A 19876-nucleotide genomic window follows, 5' to 3' on the forward strand; every position below is an offset into this window, starting at 1 on the left:
AGGAAAGCAATTCTTCTTGGGGATTATGAGCAGCTAGGGGCTAAATTAACAAGCAGAACATCAAAGCAATAAACTCTGGATTATTGCTTGAGCTATAAGCAAATTTATATAGGATAAATAAGATTAGAGAGATGAATGCATGGCTCAAAGACTTGTGTGGGAGAAATGGGTTTTGATTCATGGGACACTGGCACCAGTACTGGGGAAAGTGGGAGCTATGTTGTGTTGGGCTTCCCCGGATCTGTGCTAGGACCAATGTTCTGGCGAGGCATATAACTAAGGTGGTAAAGAGGGCTTTACACTAGGTAACGGGGGGAAGGGATCATGTGAGAGGAGATGTGGTAAATCAAAGGGAAACAACAAGGTACTACAGCAGGGTAGCAAATTGGGTAAAGATAATCGAAGTGTGACAGCAAGGGACAGAGAGTACAAGTTTAAGAATGCACCTGCAGATAAAGCCAGAGATTGCAAAAATGGTTAAAGGACGGAGTTAAAGGCTCTGTCTCTGAATATGTGCAGCATTCATAAGAAAATGGATGAATTGTTAGCACAGATAGAAATAAATATATATGACCTGAAAGCCATCACAGAGACATGGTTGCAGGGTGATCAAGGCTGGAACCTGAATATTAAAGGGTATTTGACATTTCAAAAATATAGGAAGCTATGAAAAGATGGTGGGGTAGTTATGTTAATTAAAGATGTCATTAGTAGAGTAGTGAGAGAAAACCTTGGCTCAAAAGAGCAAGATGTAGAATCAGTTTGGGTAGAGATAAGAAAAAGTAAAGCTAAGGGGTCACTTATGGAAGTAGTTTGTAGGCCCCCTAATAGTAATTACATTGTAGGACAGAGTATGCAGGAAGAAATAAATGGGGTGTGTAAGAAAGGTACCGCAATGTTCATGGGTGATTTTAATCTACCTGTAGATTGGATGAATCAGATTGGCAAAGGTAGCCTGGAAAATGAGTTCATAGGGTGTATGCGGTACAATTTCTTTGAGCAGTACATTCTAGAGCCAATAAGGGAGCAGGCTATTCTAGACCTGGTAATAAGCAATGAGACAGGATTAATCAATAACCTCATGGTAAAGCAGCCTGTAGGTGACAGCGATCCTAACATGATAGAATTTCATATTCAGTTTGAATGGGTGAAGTATGGGTCTCAGACTAATATTTTAAATCTGAATAAAGGTTATTATAAGGGTATGAAAGCACAACTAGCCGAAATGAACTGGGAAATTAGTTTAAAAGTAGGACAGTAGAGATTCAGCAGCAGAATTTAAAGAAGATATTTTATAACTCTCAGCAAAGATTTATCCCAGTAAAAATGTAGGACTCCTTGAGAAGGGTGCATCATTCATAGCTGAATATAGAAGTTAAGGATTGTATCAAATTGAAACAAACACTGTATAAATCTGCAAGGATTAGCAGTAGGTCAGAGATTAGTCAAACTTTAAGAACCAGCTGTTACGGCCACACGAAGAGGGGTAAAAATGATTCTCCTATTATACCACTCCAAGCCTGATTATAGCAAGGTCTTTTGTGAATTTGTAAGGATGAATGTTTGTGCTTAATCATTTACGTGCTAAATGCAGAGAAATTAGTATGGGAGGCTTTCTTGAGTTTAAAACAAAAAGATGTTAGTTTTTTTATTGAGTTAATAACCCACCCAGGTAAAGAAATAAAAATATTTAAAAAGGTAAATCCATGCCTGACCTTTGCAACACACACGCAGGGAATGACCAAAGTGGTTACCGGATGAAATAAGTGCGGGGACTGGACCTCTATCTTGCATGTGGAGCTGGAAGGCTCTATCATCTATAAACATTCAATGAAGAGAGAGACAAATCACCAAGATTTGTTTCCACCAGTGATCATGACTGGGTCTGCGTTTCCTGTTGAGGATACTCAACCCAGGACTGACATGTCTGATGTTCCTGTAAGAGTTGAGGATACAGAACTGCAAGTGCCCACCGGAGCACCTGATGTTCAGGCAACTCTGGAAAAGGAGGTTCCTGATAAAGAATCTGAAGTTGTGGAGCTGCGACGTTCCACACATACTAGGAAAGCACCTGGAAAACTGAACTTTTAAATTCCTTATCCAGTGTAAATATTATGTTGTCTTGAAAAATATGTACTTGTAAATATATGTGTTGTTGATTTAAAGGGGAGGAATGTAGTAATTATGGTTTTTTTTAATATGTAATGTACCTTTAAGAATAATACATGCTAGGCAAGATCACATGATCTGTAGTAACCAATAGGAGAGTAGCATGGGCTACCTCAGCAGACAGTGTAGAGATAGAGTTGGAGTTGAAAGCACAAATGTAGTTGCTACTGAGTATATTGTAAATAAGCTTAATGTTTCTACTTAAGTCCCTGCAGTTCAACTCTATTACTAACAGTACAATGCAGCAGGTGGTGAGAGAATCAACATGAGGGAAAAACTTACTAGATCTTTTCCTCACTAATCTATCTGTCGCAAATGCATCTGTCCATGACAGTATTGGTAGGAGTGACCACCACACAGTCCTTGTTCAGACAAAATCCTGTCTTCACACTGCAGACATTATGTTGTGTGGCACTACCCCCGTGCTAAATAGAATAGATTTCAAACAGATATGGCAGCTCAAAATTGGGCATTCATGAGGCGCTGTGGGCCATCATCAGCAACAGAATTGAATTCAGCCACAATCTGTAAGCCTCTTGGCCTGCCATATCCTTTACTCTGCTATTACCATCAAGCCAAGGGGTTAATCCTCATTCAATGAAGAGCACAGGAGGGCATGACAGGAGCGGCACAAGCCTACCTAAAAATGAGGTGTCAAACAGCGGAATCAACGTGTAATAGACAGAGCTAAGCGATCCCACAACCAATAGATCAGAGCAAAGCTCTGCAGTCCTGCCACATCCAGTGGACAATTAAACAATTAACAGGAGGGGCAGGGTCTTCAAATATCCCCAACTTTAATAATGGGCAAGACCAGCACATCAGTGTAAAAGGCAAGTTTGAAGCATTTGCAACCATCTTCAGTTAGAAGTGCCAAATGGATGATCCATCTCAGCCTCCCCCGATGTTCCTGCAATACAAATGCCAGTTTTCAGCCAATTTGATTAACCTCATTGATATCAAGAAATAGCTGAAGGCACTGGATACTGCAAAGGTTATGGACACTGACATCATCCTTGCAATAGTACTGAAGGTTTGTGCTCCAGAACTTGCTGTGCCTCTAGTCAAGTTGTTCCAGTACAGCATTAGTATCCACAATATAGAAAATTTCCCAAGTATGCCCTGTCCACAAAAAGTAAGACAATGTAATGTGGCCGACTATTGCCCCATCATCCTCCTTTTGATCATCAGCAGATTGATGGAAGGTGTCGTCGACAGTGCTACCACATGGCGCTTACACAACAATAACCTGCTCACTTAGGATCAGTTTGATTTCTGCCTGAGTCACTCCTGACTTCATTACAGTCTTGGTCCAAACAAGGACAAAAGAGCTGAACCCAAGAGGGGAGGTGACAGTAATTGCCTTTGACTGGGAATGCAACTTTCAATGTGAGCCTGTATCTCTGCTCGACCCGCCCTGCAATTGAAAATTCAGCCCCTGGATTCTACATGTTCATTTGCCTATAGAACTGCTTTATCTCCCAAAACCACGCACAACTTGACAGTGCACAAGTGAAAAGCAGGATAAGACTTAAAAGAGTCTTCCCTGAGCCAGATAAAGTCAACTTGTAACTATAGTATAACTAAGCTGTCTAATGGAGCCACTGCACCAATCAAGAGTGAGTGAGGCAGACAGCCAGGGATTCAGTCTATATAAAAGTCTAGTGAGGTCAATTTAGCGAGTGTGCAATGAAGGATATTAGTTCAATACAAATATTATTGTTAACCTGAGCTGGCAGTTATACAATTGAATCACTCTGTTTCCTCTTTTAAGTCGATGGGCTTAATTCTTCCACTTGAAATGGCCTGACAACAGTAGAGTAAATGTAAACACTAAAAATATGAAGAAAGGTTTTCACCAGGTGCTGAATAATAGTTCATTAAGTTGGAATTCTTTACCACATGGTTCCATTTGAATATCCCTCGACTAAAGTGTTCCATTCCAGTAACTATATTTTTGTGTCTTCCAATATCAAACAGAAAACTAAAAAAAATCTCTAATCAGACATTCCTGGTGTTGAGCAGAGCTCTCAGGACTTGTTAGCTGGGAAATCATGAGCTACCAATGCATGAAATCCCATCCACTAATCCAAATGGATGGAATATCAGTGGCCGTGGGTCCACAAATTCACACAGGAGCCGTCTCCCGCAGGGAGAATCAGCCTTCAAGGAAGTATAATTTATGCTGCTCAGGCCCAGAGTATATAGCAACCAACTCTTCAGCCTTATTCACTTATTGCAATTTCAAGCATTCCACAAAAAGTTCATTTAATTAATTTGGTATTGCTGAGAAAGGACACATGTTGTTGAAGCTTTTCATCTTGCACTCATCAGGATAGATTCGCAAGAATACCAAATTGTGAAGATAACAACAATTTATACTGCATGAGAAGAGAGTGCTGATTTGTAGAGATGTTGCCATGGAGAATGCACCAGTTAACTAATAACTGATAGTTAACTACCAAGCTTTGTTTAAATTCAAACCAGGCAGGTTGGCTCTGATTAGTCAAGGCATTGCCCCTGGGGAATGAACCAGGGAATAGTTGTCACCTATTTTGTTTAGTGAAAAAGGCACAATGTGTGTACATGCTCTTTCTGTCTGCAAAGGACAGGGCCCTGTGTATTAATATATGTAGCTTCTAGCATGCATAAGTGCACCAAAATTCCATCCTGACTGATATGGAATATAATTCTTAGCACACTCAGGATTGTTTAGCAAGTGTTGTCCAATCGCAGAATTACATTTAATGTTGGACACATTGTTTTGAGTTCTGCAAGCACAGGCTAGTTGGGTACAGTCAGTACTTTCCCTGTTGTGAACAGTCAAAGGGACATGCTGTCTGATATGATCTGCCAGTCTTTGGGACATATGGTCTATATACCTAGCATCACACTAGCACTGAAAATCACACAACATATTACTCATTTGTGCGATAGACAGAACGCCTTTTTGGCTTGATGGCAGCATCTTGTTAGTGGCGCATACCACTCAACACTCAGAATATCAATCAGCACTCTCTTCTCATGCAGTATGAATTGTTGTTCCCTTCAAAATTTTATATTCTTGTAAATTGTCCTAATGAGTGCAAGATGAAAAGCTTCAACAATTTGTGCCTTTTTTCAACACTACTCAAGTTCTGTACTACCAAGTGACTATTCATAATTAATTTAGTTTGTTAAGAGCAACTTTAGTTATCCAATTACAAACCCTGGCCACCATTTGCATATAAATCATTATTCATGAATGGCTGAAGCAAATTGCAGTTGGTCAGAAGGATAAAGAAGTCCTTCAGGAAAATAATGTCCTTTCCACAAGGAAAGACTCATCCTTCCCAGTCCTGGACTCCCTTCCACCCCCACACTCCTCCCCCGCAGCCCCCCACCCCCCCCCACCCCATCCAGCATACCTACCACCAGCCACGCCCTTTTCAAACTCCCTCCATCTACCTGAATCCAGCTTTTAAATGAGGATTATAAATAATTATATTCCAATCCATAGGGAAATTTGATAGGCAGTATTATGGAGGCCCAGGTGTGAAAATACCCTAAGCCCGAAATTTAGGCCAGTGAGTGCATTTTGTACTTGTCCTGCCTCTCGCTGACCTGAAACTTGCTCCAAAATAAGATTGACCCCTGGGTTTATTTGCGCTTTCAATGTCAATGCCAACAGTCCTATTACAGGATGGTGCAAAACCTAAATTCCAATTGTTGGTGCCGGATTACTTTTTATCAGGTGACCTTTGTGCCTTTCTGCCAAACTTTGACATCACCGCTTTGGAATTCTGCCTGGGCACCATAGACAGGAAATGGATTTCCATGATGTGGCTTCATCACTCTAATGATATCTTATTGTAGTGAGATGCATGTTAGGTGATAGGACAAGTGATTAAGGTTCACTCTGAACCATATCCATTGCGTCTGGGATTGCATTTGCAACATTGGGATTCGCGATCAGCAAATCATGTCCATCCATGCTTCCTTTACTTCTGGACTCAGCTATTCTAGTGCACTTCTGGACCGCCTCCCACCTCCGTAAATTTGAGTTAATCCAAAGTTGCTCATGCCCTGTTTAAAATGGCACCAAGTTCCATTTGCCTATCAGCTCTGTGCTCGCTGACCTACGTTTGCTCTCAGTCCAGCAACGCCTTAATATTAAAGCACTCATCCTTGTTTTCAAGTCACTCTCTGGTCCGGATTCCCTGAGTTGATTTGGGAGCCCTTTAAAAATGGCAGGCAGGTTCTGATTCCGGGATTCCCCACCCCATTCACAGGCTGTCTAATTTTCAGAAGTATCTTTAAAGAATGTGGGCTGTTTCTTGTCAGAAGCCTGCACCTGGCACATTCCGAACCTGGCACATTCCAAACCTGGCACATTCCGAACCTGGCCGGCTCCATTGCGAAGATATGCATCTCCTACTCCTATGAAATTTTCATGGAGTTGGGCCAGATTTATGAAGAGTTGTGGTTCATGGCTCCTTGGAGGAGTTGTGGATCCTAGAGTGCATGAGGGGGCCTTTTAATATGTAAATTCAAAAGGTCTCCTTCGTGCCCCCTATGCCAAGTTATGCCCCCCAATCCACTCCCTATGTCCCCCCTAATGCCCCCATGCCAGGGTCTGCCCTTCCACCCAACCCTCAGGCCTCTCATGCCCCCTATGCCAAGCTCTGGCACTCCCAAGCCCATTGACCCACCGTACACTTTCTAGAACCAATCAATACCACAGTGTAAAGTAGGATGCGTAAAAAAGAAGGTTTGAAAAATGTAATCCATTGACAAGTTTCCCCTATGCTTGAAAATAAAGTTTGAACAAGCTAATAAAATAGTCAATCATCCAGGCCCTTTCAAGTTTCAAAAACCACAAACCACAAACACTCGAAACCACTTGACCTAAGTCAACAAACATCAGAGATCATAGAGCCTGAGTTGTCAATCAAACAATGTTTCCTCTGGGGAGCAGGTGTTCTGTTATTCTAATAGCTGCCAGGGTGCAGAGGAAGTTCACCAGGATGTTGCCTGAGTTGGAGCGTTCCAGCTATGAAAAGAGACTAAATAGACTTGTTTTCCTTAGAGCAGGGAAGGCTGAGGGGGGGACCTGATTGAGATGTACAAAAATTGTGAGGGGCACAGAAAGGGTAGATAGGAAGAAACTTTTTCCCTTAGTGGAGGGGTCAGTAACCAAGGGCCATAGGTTTAAGGTAAGGGGAAGAAGGTTTAGAGGGGATTTGAGGAAAGATTTTTTTCACCCAGAGGCTGGAGTATTTGGAACTCAGTGCCTGAAAGGGTGGTAGAGTTGGGAATCCTCACAACATGTAAGAAGTATTTAGATGAATACTTGAAAAGCCATAGCATACAGCATATGGGCCAAGTGCTGGAAAATGGGATTAGATGACCGGCGTGGACATGATGGGCTGAAGGGCCTCTTTCTGTGCTGTAAAGTTCTATGAATCTAAGGCTCTGAGCATGTGGAGGGTGAAGGAGTGTGAGGGGTTGTGTCTAGAGGGCTTTTGTGTTTTATTTTCACTGAGACAAAGTCCCACAGCACCGAGGCAGGCTCTTTAAAGAGCCTACCCCACACCCAGCAGCCCCTGTGACTGCTTCTGCACTTCTTCCCAGAAGAGTCAGCTGGCCTGACTCTAGCTCACACCCGGTCCCCAACAATGAAGGTCCCCTCTTGGCAGGCACTTTCTCCTGAGGAGGCCAGCCTGGAATTTTCTCGACTCCCCGAACCCATCTCAAGGATGAAAATCCAGGCCTCTATTCCTGTATCTCTATTTCCTCCAGCCTTACAACCCTCTGGGGTCTCTGTGCTCCTCCAATTGTGGCCTCTTGCACGTCCCTATTTCTCACTGTGTCATCATTGGCAGCTGTGCCTTCAGCTGCCCAGGTCCCAAGCTCTGCAATTCCAACCCTATTCCTCTCTCCATCTCTCTTCTCCTCTATGATGCTCCTTTGACCAAGCTTTTGACCACCTAATAGCTTCTTATGTAACTCAAAGCCAAATGTTATTTGATAACCCACCTGTGAAGCATCTTGCGAGGTTTCACGATGTTAAAGGTGCTTTATAAATGCAAATTGTTGTTGCTGTGAGGTGCACATGTTCAGTTCAGAAATTCGCAGGATTAGTTGCAAGATGTCATGTCACGCAACACAACGTACTCACCTCATTATAATTATGTGTTGTCGGCATTGACATTGAAACACTGAAGGGTGTCTCATATGAAAAGATACTGAAGTCCAAAGTCACTTCAGTCAGCTCTGTAACTACTAATGATTGGTGTCCAGAGAAGATGCGAGATGCTGTATTCTTTTTTATTGGAGATAAGCAGGCTGGATTTGAAGTGCAGTAAGGCTTTTGGTGATGTCAGTATGTGAAGAGTGAGTTAGTATTAGAATCTATAATCATCCGTTGGGAACTCATCCTAAAAGGCTTTGGGAATAGGGTGGAGTTTCCATGTTTCCTCCAATAGGACAGTATGAGATAATCACCAATGTGTTTTTCTGCTATGTGCTGACGGCATGTTAGAACTCAAAAATGCTGCCCTTGCATGCCGTGAATTAGACACAACTTCATATATAACCCATGAACATTGCTTATCTGGCCTTTTATAAAAATGTGTTCTTGGGATGTGAGCATCACTGGCTAGGCCAGCATTTATTGCCCATCCCTAATTGCCCTTGTAAGAGTCAACCACATTGCTGTGAATCTGGAGTTACATGTAGGCCAGGTAAGGACAGCAGATATCCTTCACTAAAGGACATTAGTGACCCAGATGGGCTTTTACAATTGGCAATGGTTTCATGGCCATTGTTAAACTTTTAATTCCAGATTTAAAAAAATTATTGAACTCGAATTTCACCATCTGCCATGTTGTGATTTGAGCCTGGGGTCACCAGAGCATTACCCTGGTTCTCTACATTACCAATCCAGTGATAATATCACTACACCACAGTGCACTACTTGGTCTTAAGCCACACAAGCAATTGTTTAACATATAGATTGTTTAACATCTATTGACCAATTTTCCTCATTCCTCATTTCTTCATGGTTGGCAGCTGGGGAGCAGATGGGGGATGCTGTGTGGGGGTTTGTGGACTGTCTTTTGACACCACTATGTCAGTCCATTAGTTTGAGGTGGGTCAAGAGTTACAGCAGGACTTGTAGCAAATGGTGTATTTTACAGCAAACAGCAAAGCAATCATAGTCTAAGGCAAGTCTTTTAGGATCGAAAGTGGGCGGAGTGGGTAGAGTCCCAATAAAAGAATTGTGATCTCTCCAGCAAAGTATAGTGAGGTGGGGGGGAATACTTACATAATACAAATTGTGTGTAAAATCAATCCCAGTCACTTACACAGTGATTGGTGGGGTAAGGGGGTGTGGGGGGAATTATTCATCCTGGCTGGGAATAACAGTGTCACTGTGGGCAGACATAGACAGCAGCCTTCTGGTATCTTGCCCAAGCTCATCTTTCTTAAATCGATTCCTGGGATGTTGGTGTCGTTGGCTATACCAGCATTTGTTGTTCATCCTTAATTGCCCTTGAGAGGGTGGTGGTGAGCTGCCTTCTTGAACCGCTGCAGTCCATGTGTTGTGGGAACACCCACAGTGCTGTTAAGAAGGGAGTGCCAGGGTTTTGACCCAACAACAATGAAGGAACAGGGATATAGTTGCATGTCGGGATGGTGGATAATTTAATGGAGGGGAATTTGAATATAGTGGTGTCATCTGCCATCCTAGTGCCTCTAGAAGGTAGAGGTCCTGGGTTTGGAAGTCAATGAAGCTTTGGCGAGTTACTGCAGTGCATCCTGTAGATGGTTGACATTGTTGCCACTGTATGCTGGTGGTGAAGGGAGTGAAGGATGGGGTACTGATTAAGCAGACTGCTTTGTTCTGAATGATGTTGAGCTTCTTGAGTGTTATTGGAGCTGGCAAGTGGAAAGTATTCCATCACACTCCTGACTTGTGCTTTGTGGATGGTGGGCAAGCTTTGGGGAGCCTAGAGGTGAGTTATTTGCCACAGAATTCCCAGCATCGCACCTGCTCATGTAGGCACAATATTTGTATATCTTCACTGGTCTTCATGATTTTTTCTGGGTGGCCAGCACTTCCCAATGCAGTTTTGGGTTGGTTGGATGTTCAGACGCAGGGATCATTGGATAGCAACTAAGAGTATGAACACTGGCTGATATCCCTCCGTAGCCGAGGGCCAATTGTAACTGAGGCCAATAATTGTATTGTTATCCGAGCTAAGACCAAATAACTCAGGATGGATTAGAAATTGGAGCTCAAACTTTCTGGCCTAACACCTTTGGCGCATTGGAGAAACAAGCTCATTGCTTTATGCTTTTCTTTCCCTGACAGATGCGAATGATCCGGATCCAACAGATTGAAAAGGAAATTCTTCAGTTCCAGCAGAAGGCACATCAGAAAGAGACAGAGGTCAGATTCAAAGGCATTGCCATATTTTATACAGCCTGTTACAAAGTAATAACTAGAAGCTAACAGATACCCATAAACAGCAAGGCTGTTTAATTCAGTCAAAAGCCTATCTGACCTCAGGTACAAAGCTTGAATGGATTATGTCCCACAAGCTGAATCTGTAGACTGGACTGCAGTATTCAATTCACTGAATGCATTGTTCATTAGATTATACCTTGTGAGAGTTGCAAAGATATTTTCCAATCAAGTGGTGTCATATTTTCAGTTCCATTGTTATTTTAAGATGATGCGTGATGAAGAGTTATATAAGATGGGATCTGAAGTGCATTATACTTGTTTCCTGTGACCCAGGGATCTACCATATATGGCTGAGTTTGTGTCGGAAAACTTTTAGTGCTGTAAAATGTTTTTGTCCAGTTACAATTACATTCACTGCCTTATATCCACTAAGAACATAAATATTTCACATGTGCACTTAATCTTTTAGTAGAACAGAACTTGAAAATAGCTGAAAAAAGAGACATGCTATCTAAGCTTTTTGTCTTGCGCTCACGTGATAGCTCGCAAGAAGTTACCAAATTGTAACAGGGGAACAACAACTTATACTGCATGAGATATACTGCATGATATTGCAGTCACCACTCTCTTCTCATGCAGTATAAATTGTTGTTTCCCCGTTTTAGTTTGGTAATTTCTTGTCTGCCATTTTTCTGCTGGTTCACACTTTCTAATGCAAATTTCTGGGCCACATATTTCACATCCATAAAACAAAACAAATCACAATTGAAAAAACTTGTACATCACCAATGACAACCAAACTAACACATTTGGAACTACTTAACTATTTTGCACAAGGACAAATCAACTAACCAGAGGTAATAGTCTCTCCCAATGCACTTTACTGAAATTCTTCATAACTTAAAAAAAAATCTGATAAATCTCCTTCTCTGCTCCAGTGACAATAACAAATTTCTGCACCTAACATGTACAACAACAACTTACATTTATATAGTGCCTTTACCATGGTAAAACATTTCAAGGCATTTCACAGGGCCTCTATCAAATGAAATCTGATACCGAGCCACATAAGAAGACATTAGGACAGATGAACAAAGGCAAGGCAGGTTTCAAAGGAATGTCTTCAAAAGGATGCAAGATTTAGAGAGGCGAAGAGATTTAAAGAGGGAACTTCAGAGCTTTGGGCCTATGCAGCTGATGGCATAGCTATTAATGGTGGTGCAATTAAGTCAAGGATGCTCAAGAGACCAGAATTGGAATGATGCAGAGCGATCTCAAAAAGTTGTAGGGCATAGATTCGGAAGGCTGAGGCCATGGAGGGATTTGAAAATACGGATGAGAATTTTAAAATCGAGGCCTACGTGTCAAGTGTCCTCTCATCATCATAGTTTCCCATCCTTGGCATGATCCCGGTGAACCTACTCTGTGCGTGCTCCATGTCTACAATGTCCTTTCTATAATAGGATGCTCTAAACTCCACACTGTATTCTATAACTGCAGCCTAACCTATATTTAGCATTGATTTTCATTGTGCCCTCATTTATTAAGCCTGGAGTTTTATTGGCTTTTTTATGGCTTCACTTGCGTTTCCAGGGAATATGTATTTGAATCCCGAGGTGTTTCTTCATTCATGCTCTTCACCGTTTTTCCATTGCCTGATCTTTGTTCATTATCCTGAACTTCATCTTCTGAGATTTTTACCTTCCAGTCACTTGTTTTTCGGGTGAAAGTGGACGTCAGTCGAAAGTACTTTCATTGTTTTCAACCAACTTTTCATCTATACTTCTCCATTTTTGTTCATACCACAGGCCTGCGGTTTTCCAACAAGCCATTTGTGAGACACCTTATCAAGTAATGTCTAACCAGCATTAATGTAGAGGTCATGTGGTGCAGTGGGTAGTGCCCCTGCCTCTGATTCAGAAGCTCCAGCTTTGAGTCCCACCAAGGACTTGATGGCCAAGGAAGGTGTGTTCATGACACAGGTAAACAGGTTGTTTATCAACCTGCAAATCCTTACAACACATGCCAATGGCAGGTGGTAAGAGTGGGAGAATTTCCTGGTTGGCCATGTGCTGGAAAGAATGTTAGAGCTTTGACCATCGCTATCCATAACCCCAGACTGCAACATGCCTGTTGTCACAGCAATCTAGACTCCCTAAGTGATCCGTAACCCACCACCACTGTTAATGTATAAAAACATTATTTTATTTAGTTTTCCAGAATCCATCAAGAATAGTTAGCCTAATCTCGCGAGGGAAATCTTATATGAACTTACCAAATTCTTCCCTCTCACCCTAAAATTAATTGGGCATTGCGTGGAATAACACCCCCAAATTCTTATACCGATAATCCTCTGACTCACTGTGAACAGCACCTTCGGAGTTCCAAAATAAAAAAGCGAAAATGCTGGAAATGCTCAGCAGGTCAGTCAGCATCTGCAAAGTGAGGAATAGAGTTAATGTTTCAGGTCATCGTTCTTGCATCAGTTTCATGGGAGACCTGATAGTTAGAAATCCTTTGTATCAAGTGCACATTCATCATACTTCAGAAACCGCACCTTGTTACAGATGCAAAATAAACTTAAAAAGGAGAAAGATAGCCAGTTACTTCATCCCTGATTGTGAACTGGTACCTAAAATTTACCAGTATTTTGCCTTGCCAGCTTATAAGCAGCTATATTTAACCTGATAGTATCTGAGTAGTGGCCTTAAAGGGGCAGGTCACATTAATGGCTAAACATCGCAACCATGCTCCAGATTCTAGATAATGCCACCTGGGCCTCGGTGCCAGTGTGAGGCACACACTCAGTGGAGGGGGATCTCATGACCTCATCCGCTGTTTCTGTGACCCCAGCAGGGACTGCAACCCAAATTTGAGAAGTGCTGTTTTAAGGAGTGAGTTAAATAGAGGTGGAGAGGTTTAGGGTGGGAATTCCGGAGGTTAGGGCTAGGAAGCTGAAGGTATGGCTGCCAGTGGTGAGGTTAAGGAAGTAGAGGATGCCCAAGCAGAATCCCAGGAACCTGTCTCCAGCCCACCGTTTTGATTTGGGAAGGTTGCAGGAAGATGGGATGTGGGGAGCTAATGAACAGGAAAGGTGATGGGATAAAAATTAAACAGAAACTACTTCTGAGTCATTTGCACATTGAAATTATGAATGATCGTGATTTGTTTATCTTTGCAAAGAAGCGTGATCACAACTTGAAAAGAGTCTTTATAGCTATCAAGCTTCCTGAAGAAACTGTAGAGTCCCATTCCAGCACTGCATAAATAACTTTTCCTTACTTAAGTGTGAACAACAAAGATTTCTTTTTTCAAAAAAGCAACACAAAGTAACAGGTCAGAGACAACCAGAGAAATGCAGCATTTATATGGAATGATTTCATTGGCTTTGAATGTATACACAGATATAATTACTATATGTGTATTATTTAGCTAATTTCGATCAGCTATTGATCTACCATGGTCCATTGGTAACAAAGAGATGACTTAAATCCTATTTTAAACTATACAGCACAGAATCAATTCCCGTGGCATTGCTGTACTCTGTCCGTGTATCCCAACTGGGTATGGTAGCATAGTGGTTATGGTACGGGACTAATAATGCCGAAGACTGGACCAGCTGATATGAGTAACAGGGGCCAGAACTTTACAGCCCTGTCATGGTGGGACCGGGCCATACAATGCAGCAAGCCATTCTAAACTCCACTGACGTCGATGGGAATGTAAAATCCCGCTGCCATAAAATTTCACCCATGAGTTCAATTCCCACCATGGCAGCTGGAAAATTTTACTTCAAGTAATGAAATAAAATCTTGACTAGTATCAGTAATAGTGACAATGAAACTATTGGATTGTTGTGAACACTCATCTGGTTCATTAATATTCGTTAGGGAAGGGAATTGGTTTATATGTGACTCCAGCCTCGCAGCAATAGGGTTGACTCTTGGCCTAGCAAGCCACTCAGTTGTATTCATCCTCCCAAGGGCAATTAGGGTTGGGCAGCAAGTGCCGGCCTCCAGAGGACCATCCTCACAATGAATAATAAAAATAAATCAGACCTGCCCTCTCACCCCCTTTGCCAGTGGCGGTGGGGGGGTGGGGGTCATGTTAAATCCAGCACTTGCTGCCCCCCCCTAATGGAGTTTTGGTAGCAAATGGTATAAAAGGATATGGAGCCAAGGCAGGTGGATGGGGTTAGGAGACAGATCAGCCAAGGAGGAGGTGGTGGTGTAGTGGTATTGTCACTGGACTAGTAATGCAGAGACCCAGGTTAATGCTGTGAGGACCTGGGTTTGAATCCTGCCTTGGCAGATAGTGAAATTTGAATTCAATAAGAGGCTGGAATTCTAATGATAATTATAACTATTGTTGTAAAAACCCATCTGGTTCACTGCCCCTTTAAGGAAGGAAATCTGCTATCTTTACCTGGTCTGGCCTGCGCATGACTCCAGACCTACAGCAATGTTGTTGACTCTTAAATGCCTTCTGAACTAAGGCAACTAGGGATGGGTAATAAATGCTGGCCAGCAGCACCCACATCCCATGAATGAGTAATTTAAAAAAAGATCAGTGAATGGTGGAACAGGCTTGAAATGCTGAATGTCCTCCTCCTGACCCCCAATGATAGGGTAGTTACTGCACAAGAAATCTGTGAAAAGCTTGTGGGCAGCTGTAAGAGTAGTAAATGGCAAACAGTGAGCATTGATCCTTTGCCACTGACCACAAAAATGCAGGCCTATGTAATCTTGGGATGAATTATTTCATCCAGCTTCCGCGTTTCTTAAAAATAATTTCACGTTGAGTGTGTGGGTAGGGGACTTGAACCCAGACATGACTCAGTGCTGCTGATGCCCGGCTTGTGACACTATCACAGAATCATAGAATGGTTACAGCACAGACAGAGGCTATTCATCCCGTCGAAGCTCTGCAAAAGCACGCAGCTCATCGCACTTTCCCTCAGCAGAACAATGAAGCTTCCTGTGTGCAAAGCAGTTCGTGAAAGCATGTGATTGCACCATCTTTGTCCATTCGGTGTCACCCCTTGCGGTGAGTCGGCAGGTCACAGGGGTTCTCAGCCCCACCGAGGGTTCAAACAGTCCCTGAGTTGCTTTGTTTTCCAGGGCTCCCCTTGAACAGTGTTAACGGAGGCGGGAGTATTTGTTGTCTGCTCTGGAAGCGGTATTGACAGCTCTGCCTATGTGAGGCCATTAGGTTTCAGTTTTCACAGGAACAAACAAATCTAAATTGCAGAGTGTGATCCCAAAATGCCAGAGAAAATCCCAAAGCAAAAAAATTTAAATTATTTGGTCACCTAGCTTGGTCATAGGCCTTTATTCAGAGCTGTTTTTCAATGTAGGTTATTTTCTGGGTTCGAATCATTGAATCAGCACAGAAGCGGGTGCTATTCAGCCCATTGCACCTGCACCAGCTCTTTGCCTAATTTAGACCCAATCCCCAGCTTTCTCCCCATAACTCGGTCAATTTGTGTTCTTCAAAGGTCAAATTGTCTTTTGAAAGTTCCAATGGAATCTGATTCCATTGCTCTTTCAGGTAGTGAGTTCATAACCACCCTCTATGAAACAAGTTCTCCTTGTTCCTTGGCCAATTGGTTTATATCTATCACCTCTGGTTACTGACCCACCTGCCAGTTTCTCCCCACTCTCCTGTTCAAAACTCCTCAGAATGTTGAATATCTCTATTAGATCTCCACTCACTTCTTTGAAGCTGTTTGTCAGCCTCTTTAAGTTTAGTAGATTGATTTGTATGCTGTGGATTATAAAGATAACAGTTTCCAGCCCTGATCTCTGCTGAGTTGAATGGTCTTATCTGGAGCATGGGTTTGATGGTTCACTACTGATGTTTATGCCTCTGATTCAGTCGGTCGTGAGTTCAAGTCCCTGTTCAGACACATGAGCACAAAAGCTCGGCTGACACTCCAGTACGATGCTGAGGGATTGGTGCACTAAAGCTTTCAGGCGAGATGGTAAATTGAGGTCCTATCAGTTGGATGTAAAAAATTCTATGGAACTATTTTGAAGAAGATCAAGAGTTTTTCCTGGTATCCTGGCAAATTTTGATGCCTCAACACCAACAGCTAAAACAGATTATCTGGTCATCATCATTGCTGTTTGGAAGCAGCCTGCTGTTTGAAAATTGGCTGCTGCACATCCTACATTACAGCAGTGACCACGTTTCAAAACTACTTGAAAGCTCATGAAAGGTGCTACATAAATGCAAGTCTTTCTTTCCTTAGGGACACTGCAAGGTATCATAGGATAGGATAGGACAGATTTTCCTTTTCCCACAGGGGAGCAAAGCATCTGAAGTACACCTGCTTCCATCTAGCGCGAGGAGTGTTAATATTTCCCATCCTAGGTGAGGCCCACTCCCTGCTCAACTCTACAGTGGAGTATCAGGCTTATGAGATCAGGTCCTTCTGGCAGCTGATGGACCAAATGCCTCTAAATTTCTGGTGGGGTGGCGTGGGGTAGAGGGGGGAAAGGGGGGCCAGCACAAATCTTCAGCTCGAGTCCCAGGACCCCTGCAGACCCTGTGATGTGAAAATGTCAGTGTTCCTCCAGGAAAAATGAGGCGGGAGATCAGGAAGGTTCCTGTCCCACTTCAGGAACAAGCATACAGTGGGCAAAATGCCAGCTCAGCTTCCCGCTACCTCCTAACAAGCCCTGAAATTCTGGGGCAACGTACAAAGGGCAGAGACCCAGCCAAACTGGCCTATGTCCCTTTTTGTCCAAAGAAATCAACATGCCCCAGAGGGCAAACGTCAGGAAAATTTGCCCTGATCTTTCATGAGCCATTGGGATTTGGCCAGATGAACAATAATATTCCATTCTAGTCCTGCACATGTCCCTCTGCTTCATTGGCCTCTTTCTCCATGGGTTTTGGAGAAAAAAAATCATCCAGGCTTCTCACTGCAGTCTGGTCTTGGAAATTCGGTGCATGAGAACACCATTGTCCCTGGCTGTGAGGCCTCCCGTGCTCGAGTAGTCTGCTGATACTCTCTGTCGTGACTGACACATAAAGAATGGTCACTTGATTATTGTAATGCAGTGTAACTGTTCCCTACGGACCAATATCCCAAAAGTGCTGGGGAGAAATGTAGAGGAAGAAATAATTTGATATATCTATTACTACTGATGGGACATTCTGCCTGTTCTCTCTGGTCCTCCCCTTCATTAGGAAACCACTGTATTAATCAGCAACAAAAATCTTTTTTCACAGGCGTGACACAATAGAGAAAAGAAACCAGTCTTTCAGTACTGTGAGGAAGGACGCAGTGAAATGTCCAGCATTTGGAAGTCTTCAGAATTGTTTCTAAATCTAATGTTTTGTTCTAAGAGCGTTTTACATTCCCTTTCTCCTCAGTAGAAAATAAATAGCTCTGGCTCCCTTTAATGCAAATTTCAAACGCTGAATATTTTACAAAGCAGAATTACAGGCTGGCCCTCGGTGTAATTCTATGGTGGAAAATGCACATATGTTTAAAAGCATCAAAGAGTCATTATTACTAAGGGGACACTGCATTCATATGGCAAATGTGCAAAAAAGAATATGAAAATATCGAAGAAGAATACCTTTTAAGTCACTACATTTTACAGACATTGCTTTTTACTCTGTGTTGCTAGGGTGAAAAGAAAAGGTAGTTGTGAAAAGATTAACTGCTTGCTTTGTGATTGGGTGTTGGAGATGACATCAGGGATGTAGCAGTCAGGCAGTGGCCGGTCTCTCTCTCTCTCTTCTTCAGCTGTCATCTTGAGTGTTGTGCCAGAATTGTGTGGAAGCTGTGGGGTTTGCACTGAAGCAAGTGAAAAAGGGGTCTCAATGGAAATTTCTACCCAGTCTCTCGATTGCGTGTTTTGTTGGCGTGTGAGTTCTGCACGTCTTCCCTGTTAGGCTGGGGAGGACACAGCCATTTTAATTCTTGAGAGGACCAGTGTGTTTTTTTTAATTGTTGGAAGGCTAGCGTGGTGTCTGGATGAATGTGCTTTTGATCTGGTAGATGGACTTTTAAGGCTTGGTGGGGAGATGTTCGTCTTGAAGGCTCAGAGGACCAGGAACAGGGTCACATGGTGCTGAAAACTAGGACAGGGGATGTCGGAATCCATCCCGTGCTCCCATGAGGGGAGTCAGGTAGGAATTTCAAATTGTACAGTCCTCTAGGGTGTACCAAACATGCAGCTTTAGCCGCATACTAATAAGCAGTGGCTGACTGGGGCTGTTAGCTGCTCTGCTTGTTGGTGTCTGCCTTTTCATTTTTACGTTTTCTTTGTTAAACATCAACAAACGTTTTGTCCAGACCTCTTTCCATGATGCTTCACATGGTTCTATATTCCTGGCCAAATTTCCAGCTAAATATTATGGCTGTCAACAATTATTATTATCGGCATTATTTGCCTTGCAATCTAGACAGCCCCTGCAAAATTAGCATAACCCTGAGGAAACATTGTCTGCATAATGTTATTTTTTATTAAGATCTTGTCAAATGCAAAGGATTCATGAAATGATGGATGAAGAGGGAGCATGAGTCCCTCTGTTGTTAATATTTAAGAATTTTGCATTTAATCACATATTTTTCTCCTCGCCTGTCTTCCTTTCCCCTTTTCTTCTGTTTTTTGAAAATAAAATTGCTACGATGCTCGACAGCAGAGGCTCACATACTTGGCCTGCATGTGGATGCAGTCAGTATGACAGATCAAATTTCGTTTGTCCCCATTAAATCGAATTCATGATGCAGACATTAGCTGCGCTGCATAATGCTGCCCATTTTCCCATTCTGTTCTTGTTCTGCTTTCCATGCTTTCATTCTTGTCTATTGTCTAGTAAACCTAGAGACTACAGCATGCTCTTGTCTTCTGCACATTAACACCATCTTGAAGAATGGAGCAATGTATTTTACACCGTCCCTGTACACTGCTTGACACTTCCTCATACATAATGAAAAGAACCAATTTTTGACTTGCATGGCTGCAAAAATTTTGATTCAGATCTGATCCAAATCCAGATTTTTAAAATTCCCCTCGTTTAAAAGCCCTTTTTTTAAATCAAATATTGCTTTTTCAATGCCCTCTTTCAAGTGCCATTTTAAATGTCTTATTTTCAAATGTCATGTCCCCTCAAAAAGCGATGACTTTTGATCGTCTCCCTTCCCCATGATTAAAGCTATTTTTTTCTGCTTGCCCCTCCACAGCTTGTGAGCACTGTTCAGGAGGGAGAGCAGGTAAACCACAGGCCTCT

At 42.5% G+C, this 19876-nt stretch overlaps 1 protein-coding gene across 1 annotated transcript in view; it reads left to right on the top strand.

The window, feature by feature from the left end:
• apc2 (APC regulator of WNT signaling pathway 2) overlaps positions 1-19876 on the top strand; it is a 102634-nt gene that overhangs the window by 44067 nt on the left and 38691 nt on the right. The window contains exon 7 of the mRNA XM_041203913.1: positions 10529-10606. Coding sequence (XP_041059847.1) covers positions 10529-10606 — 78 coding nt within the window. The remainder of the gene's footprint in view (positions 1-10528; positions 10607-19876) is intronic.

This window comes from Carcharodon carcharias, chromosome 14, assembly GCF_017639515.1.
Source record: "Carcharodon carcharias isolate sCarCar2 chromosome 14, sCarCar2.pri, whole genome shotgun sequence".
NCBI classification, from domain to species: Eukaryota; Metazoa; Chordata; class Chondrichthyes; order Lamniformes; family Lamnidae; genus Carcharodon; species Carcharodon carcharias.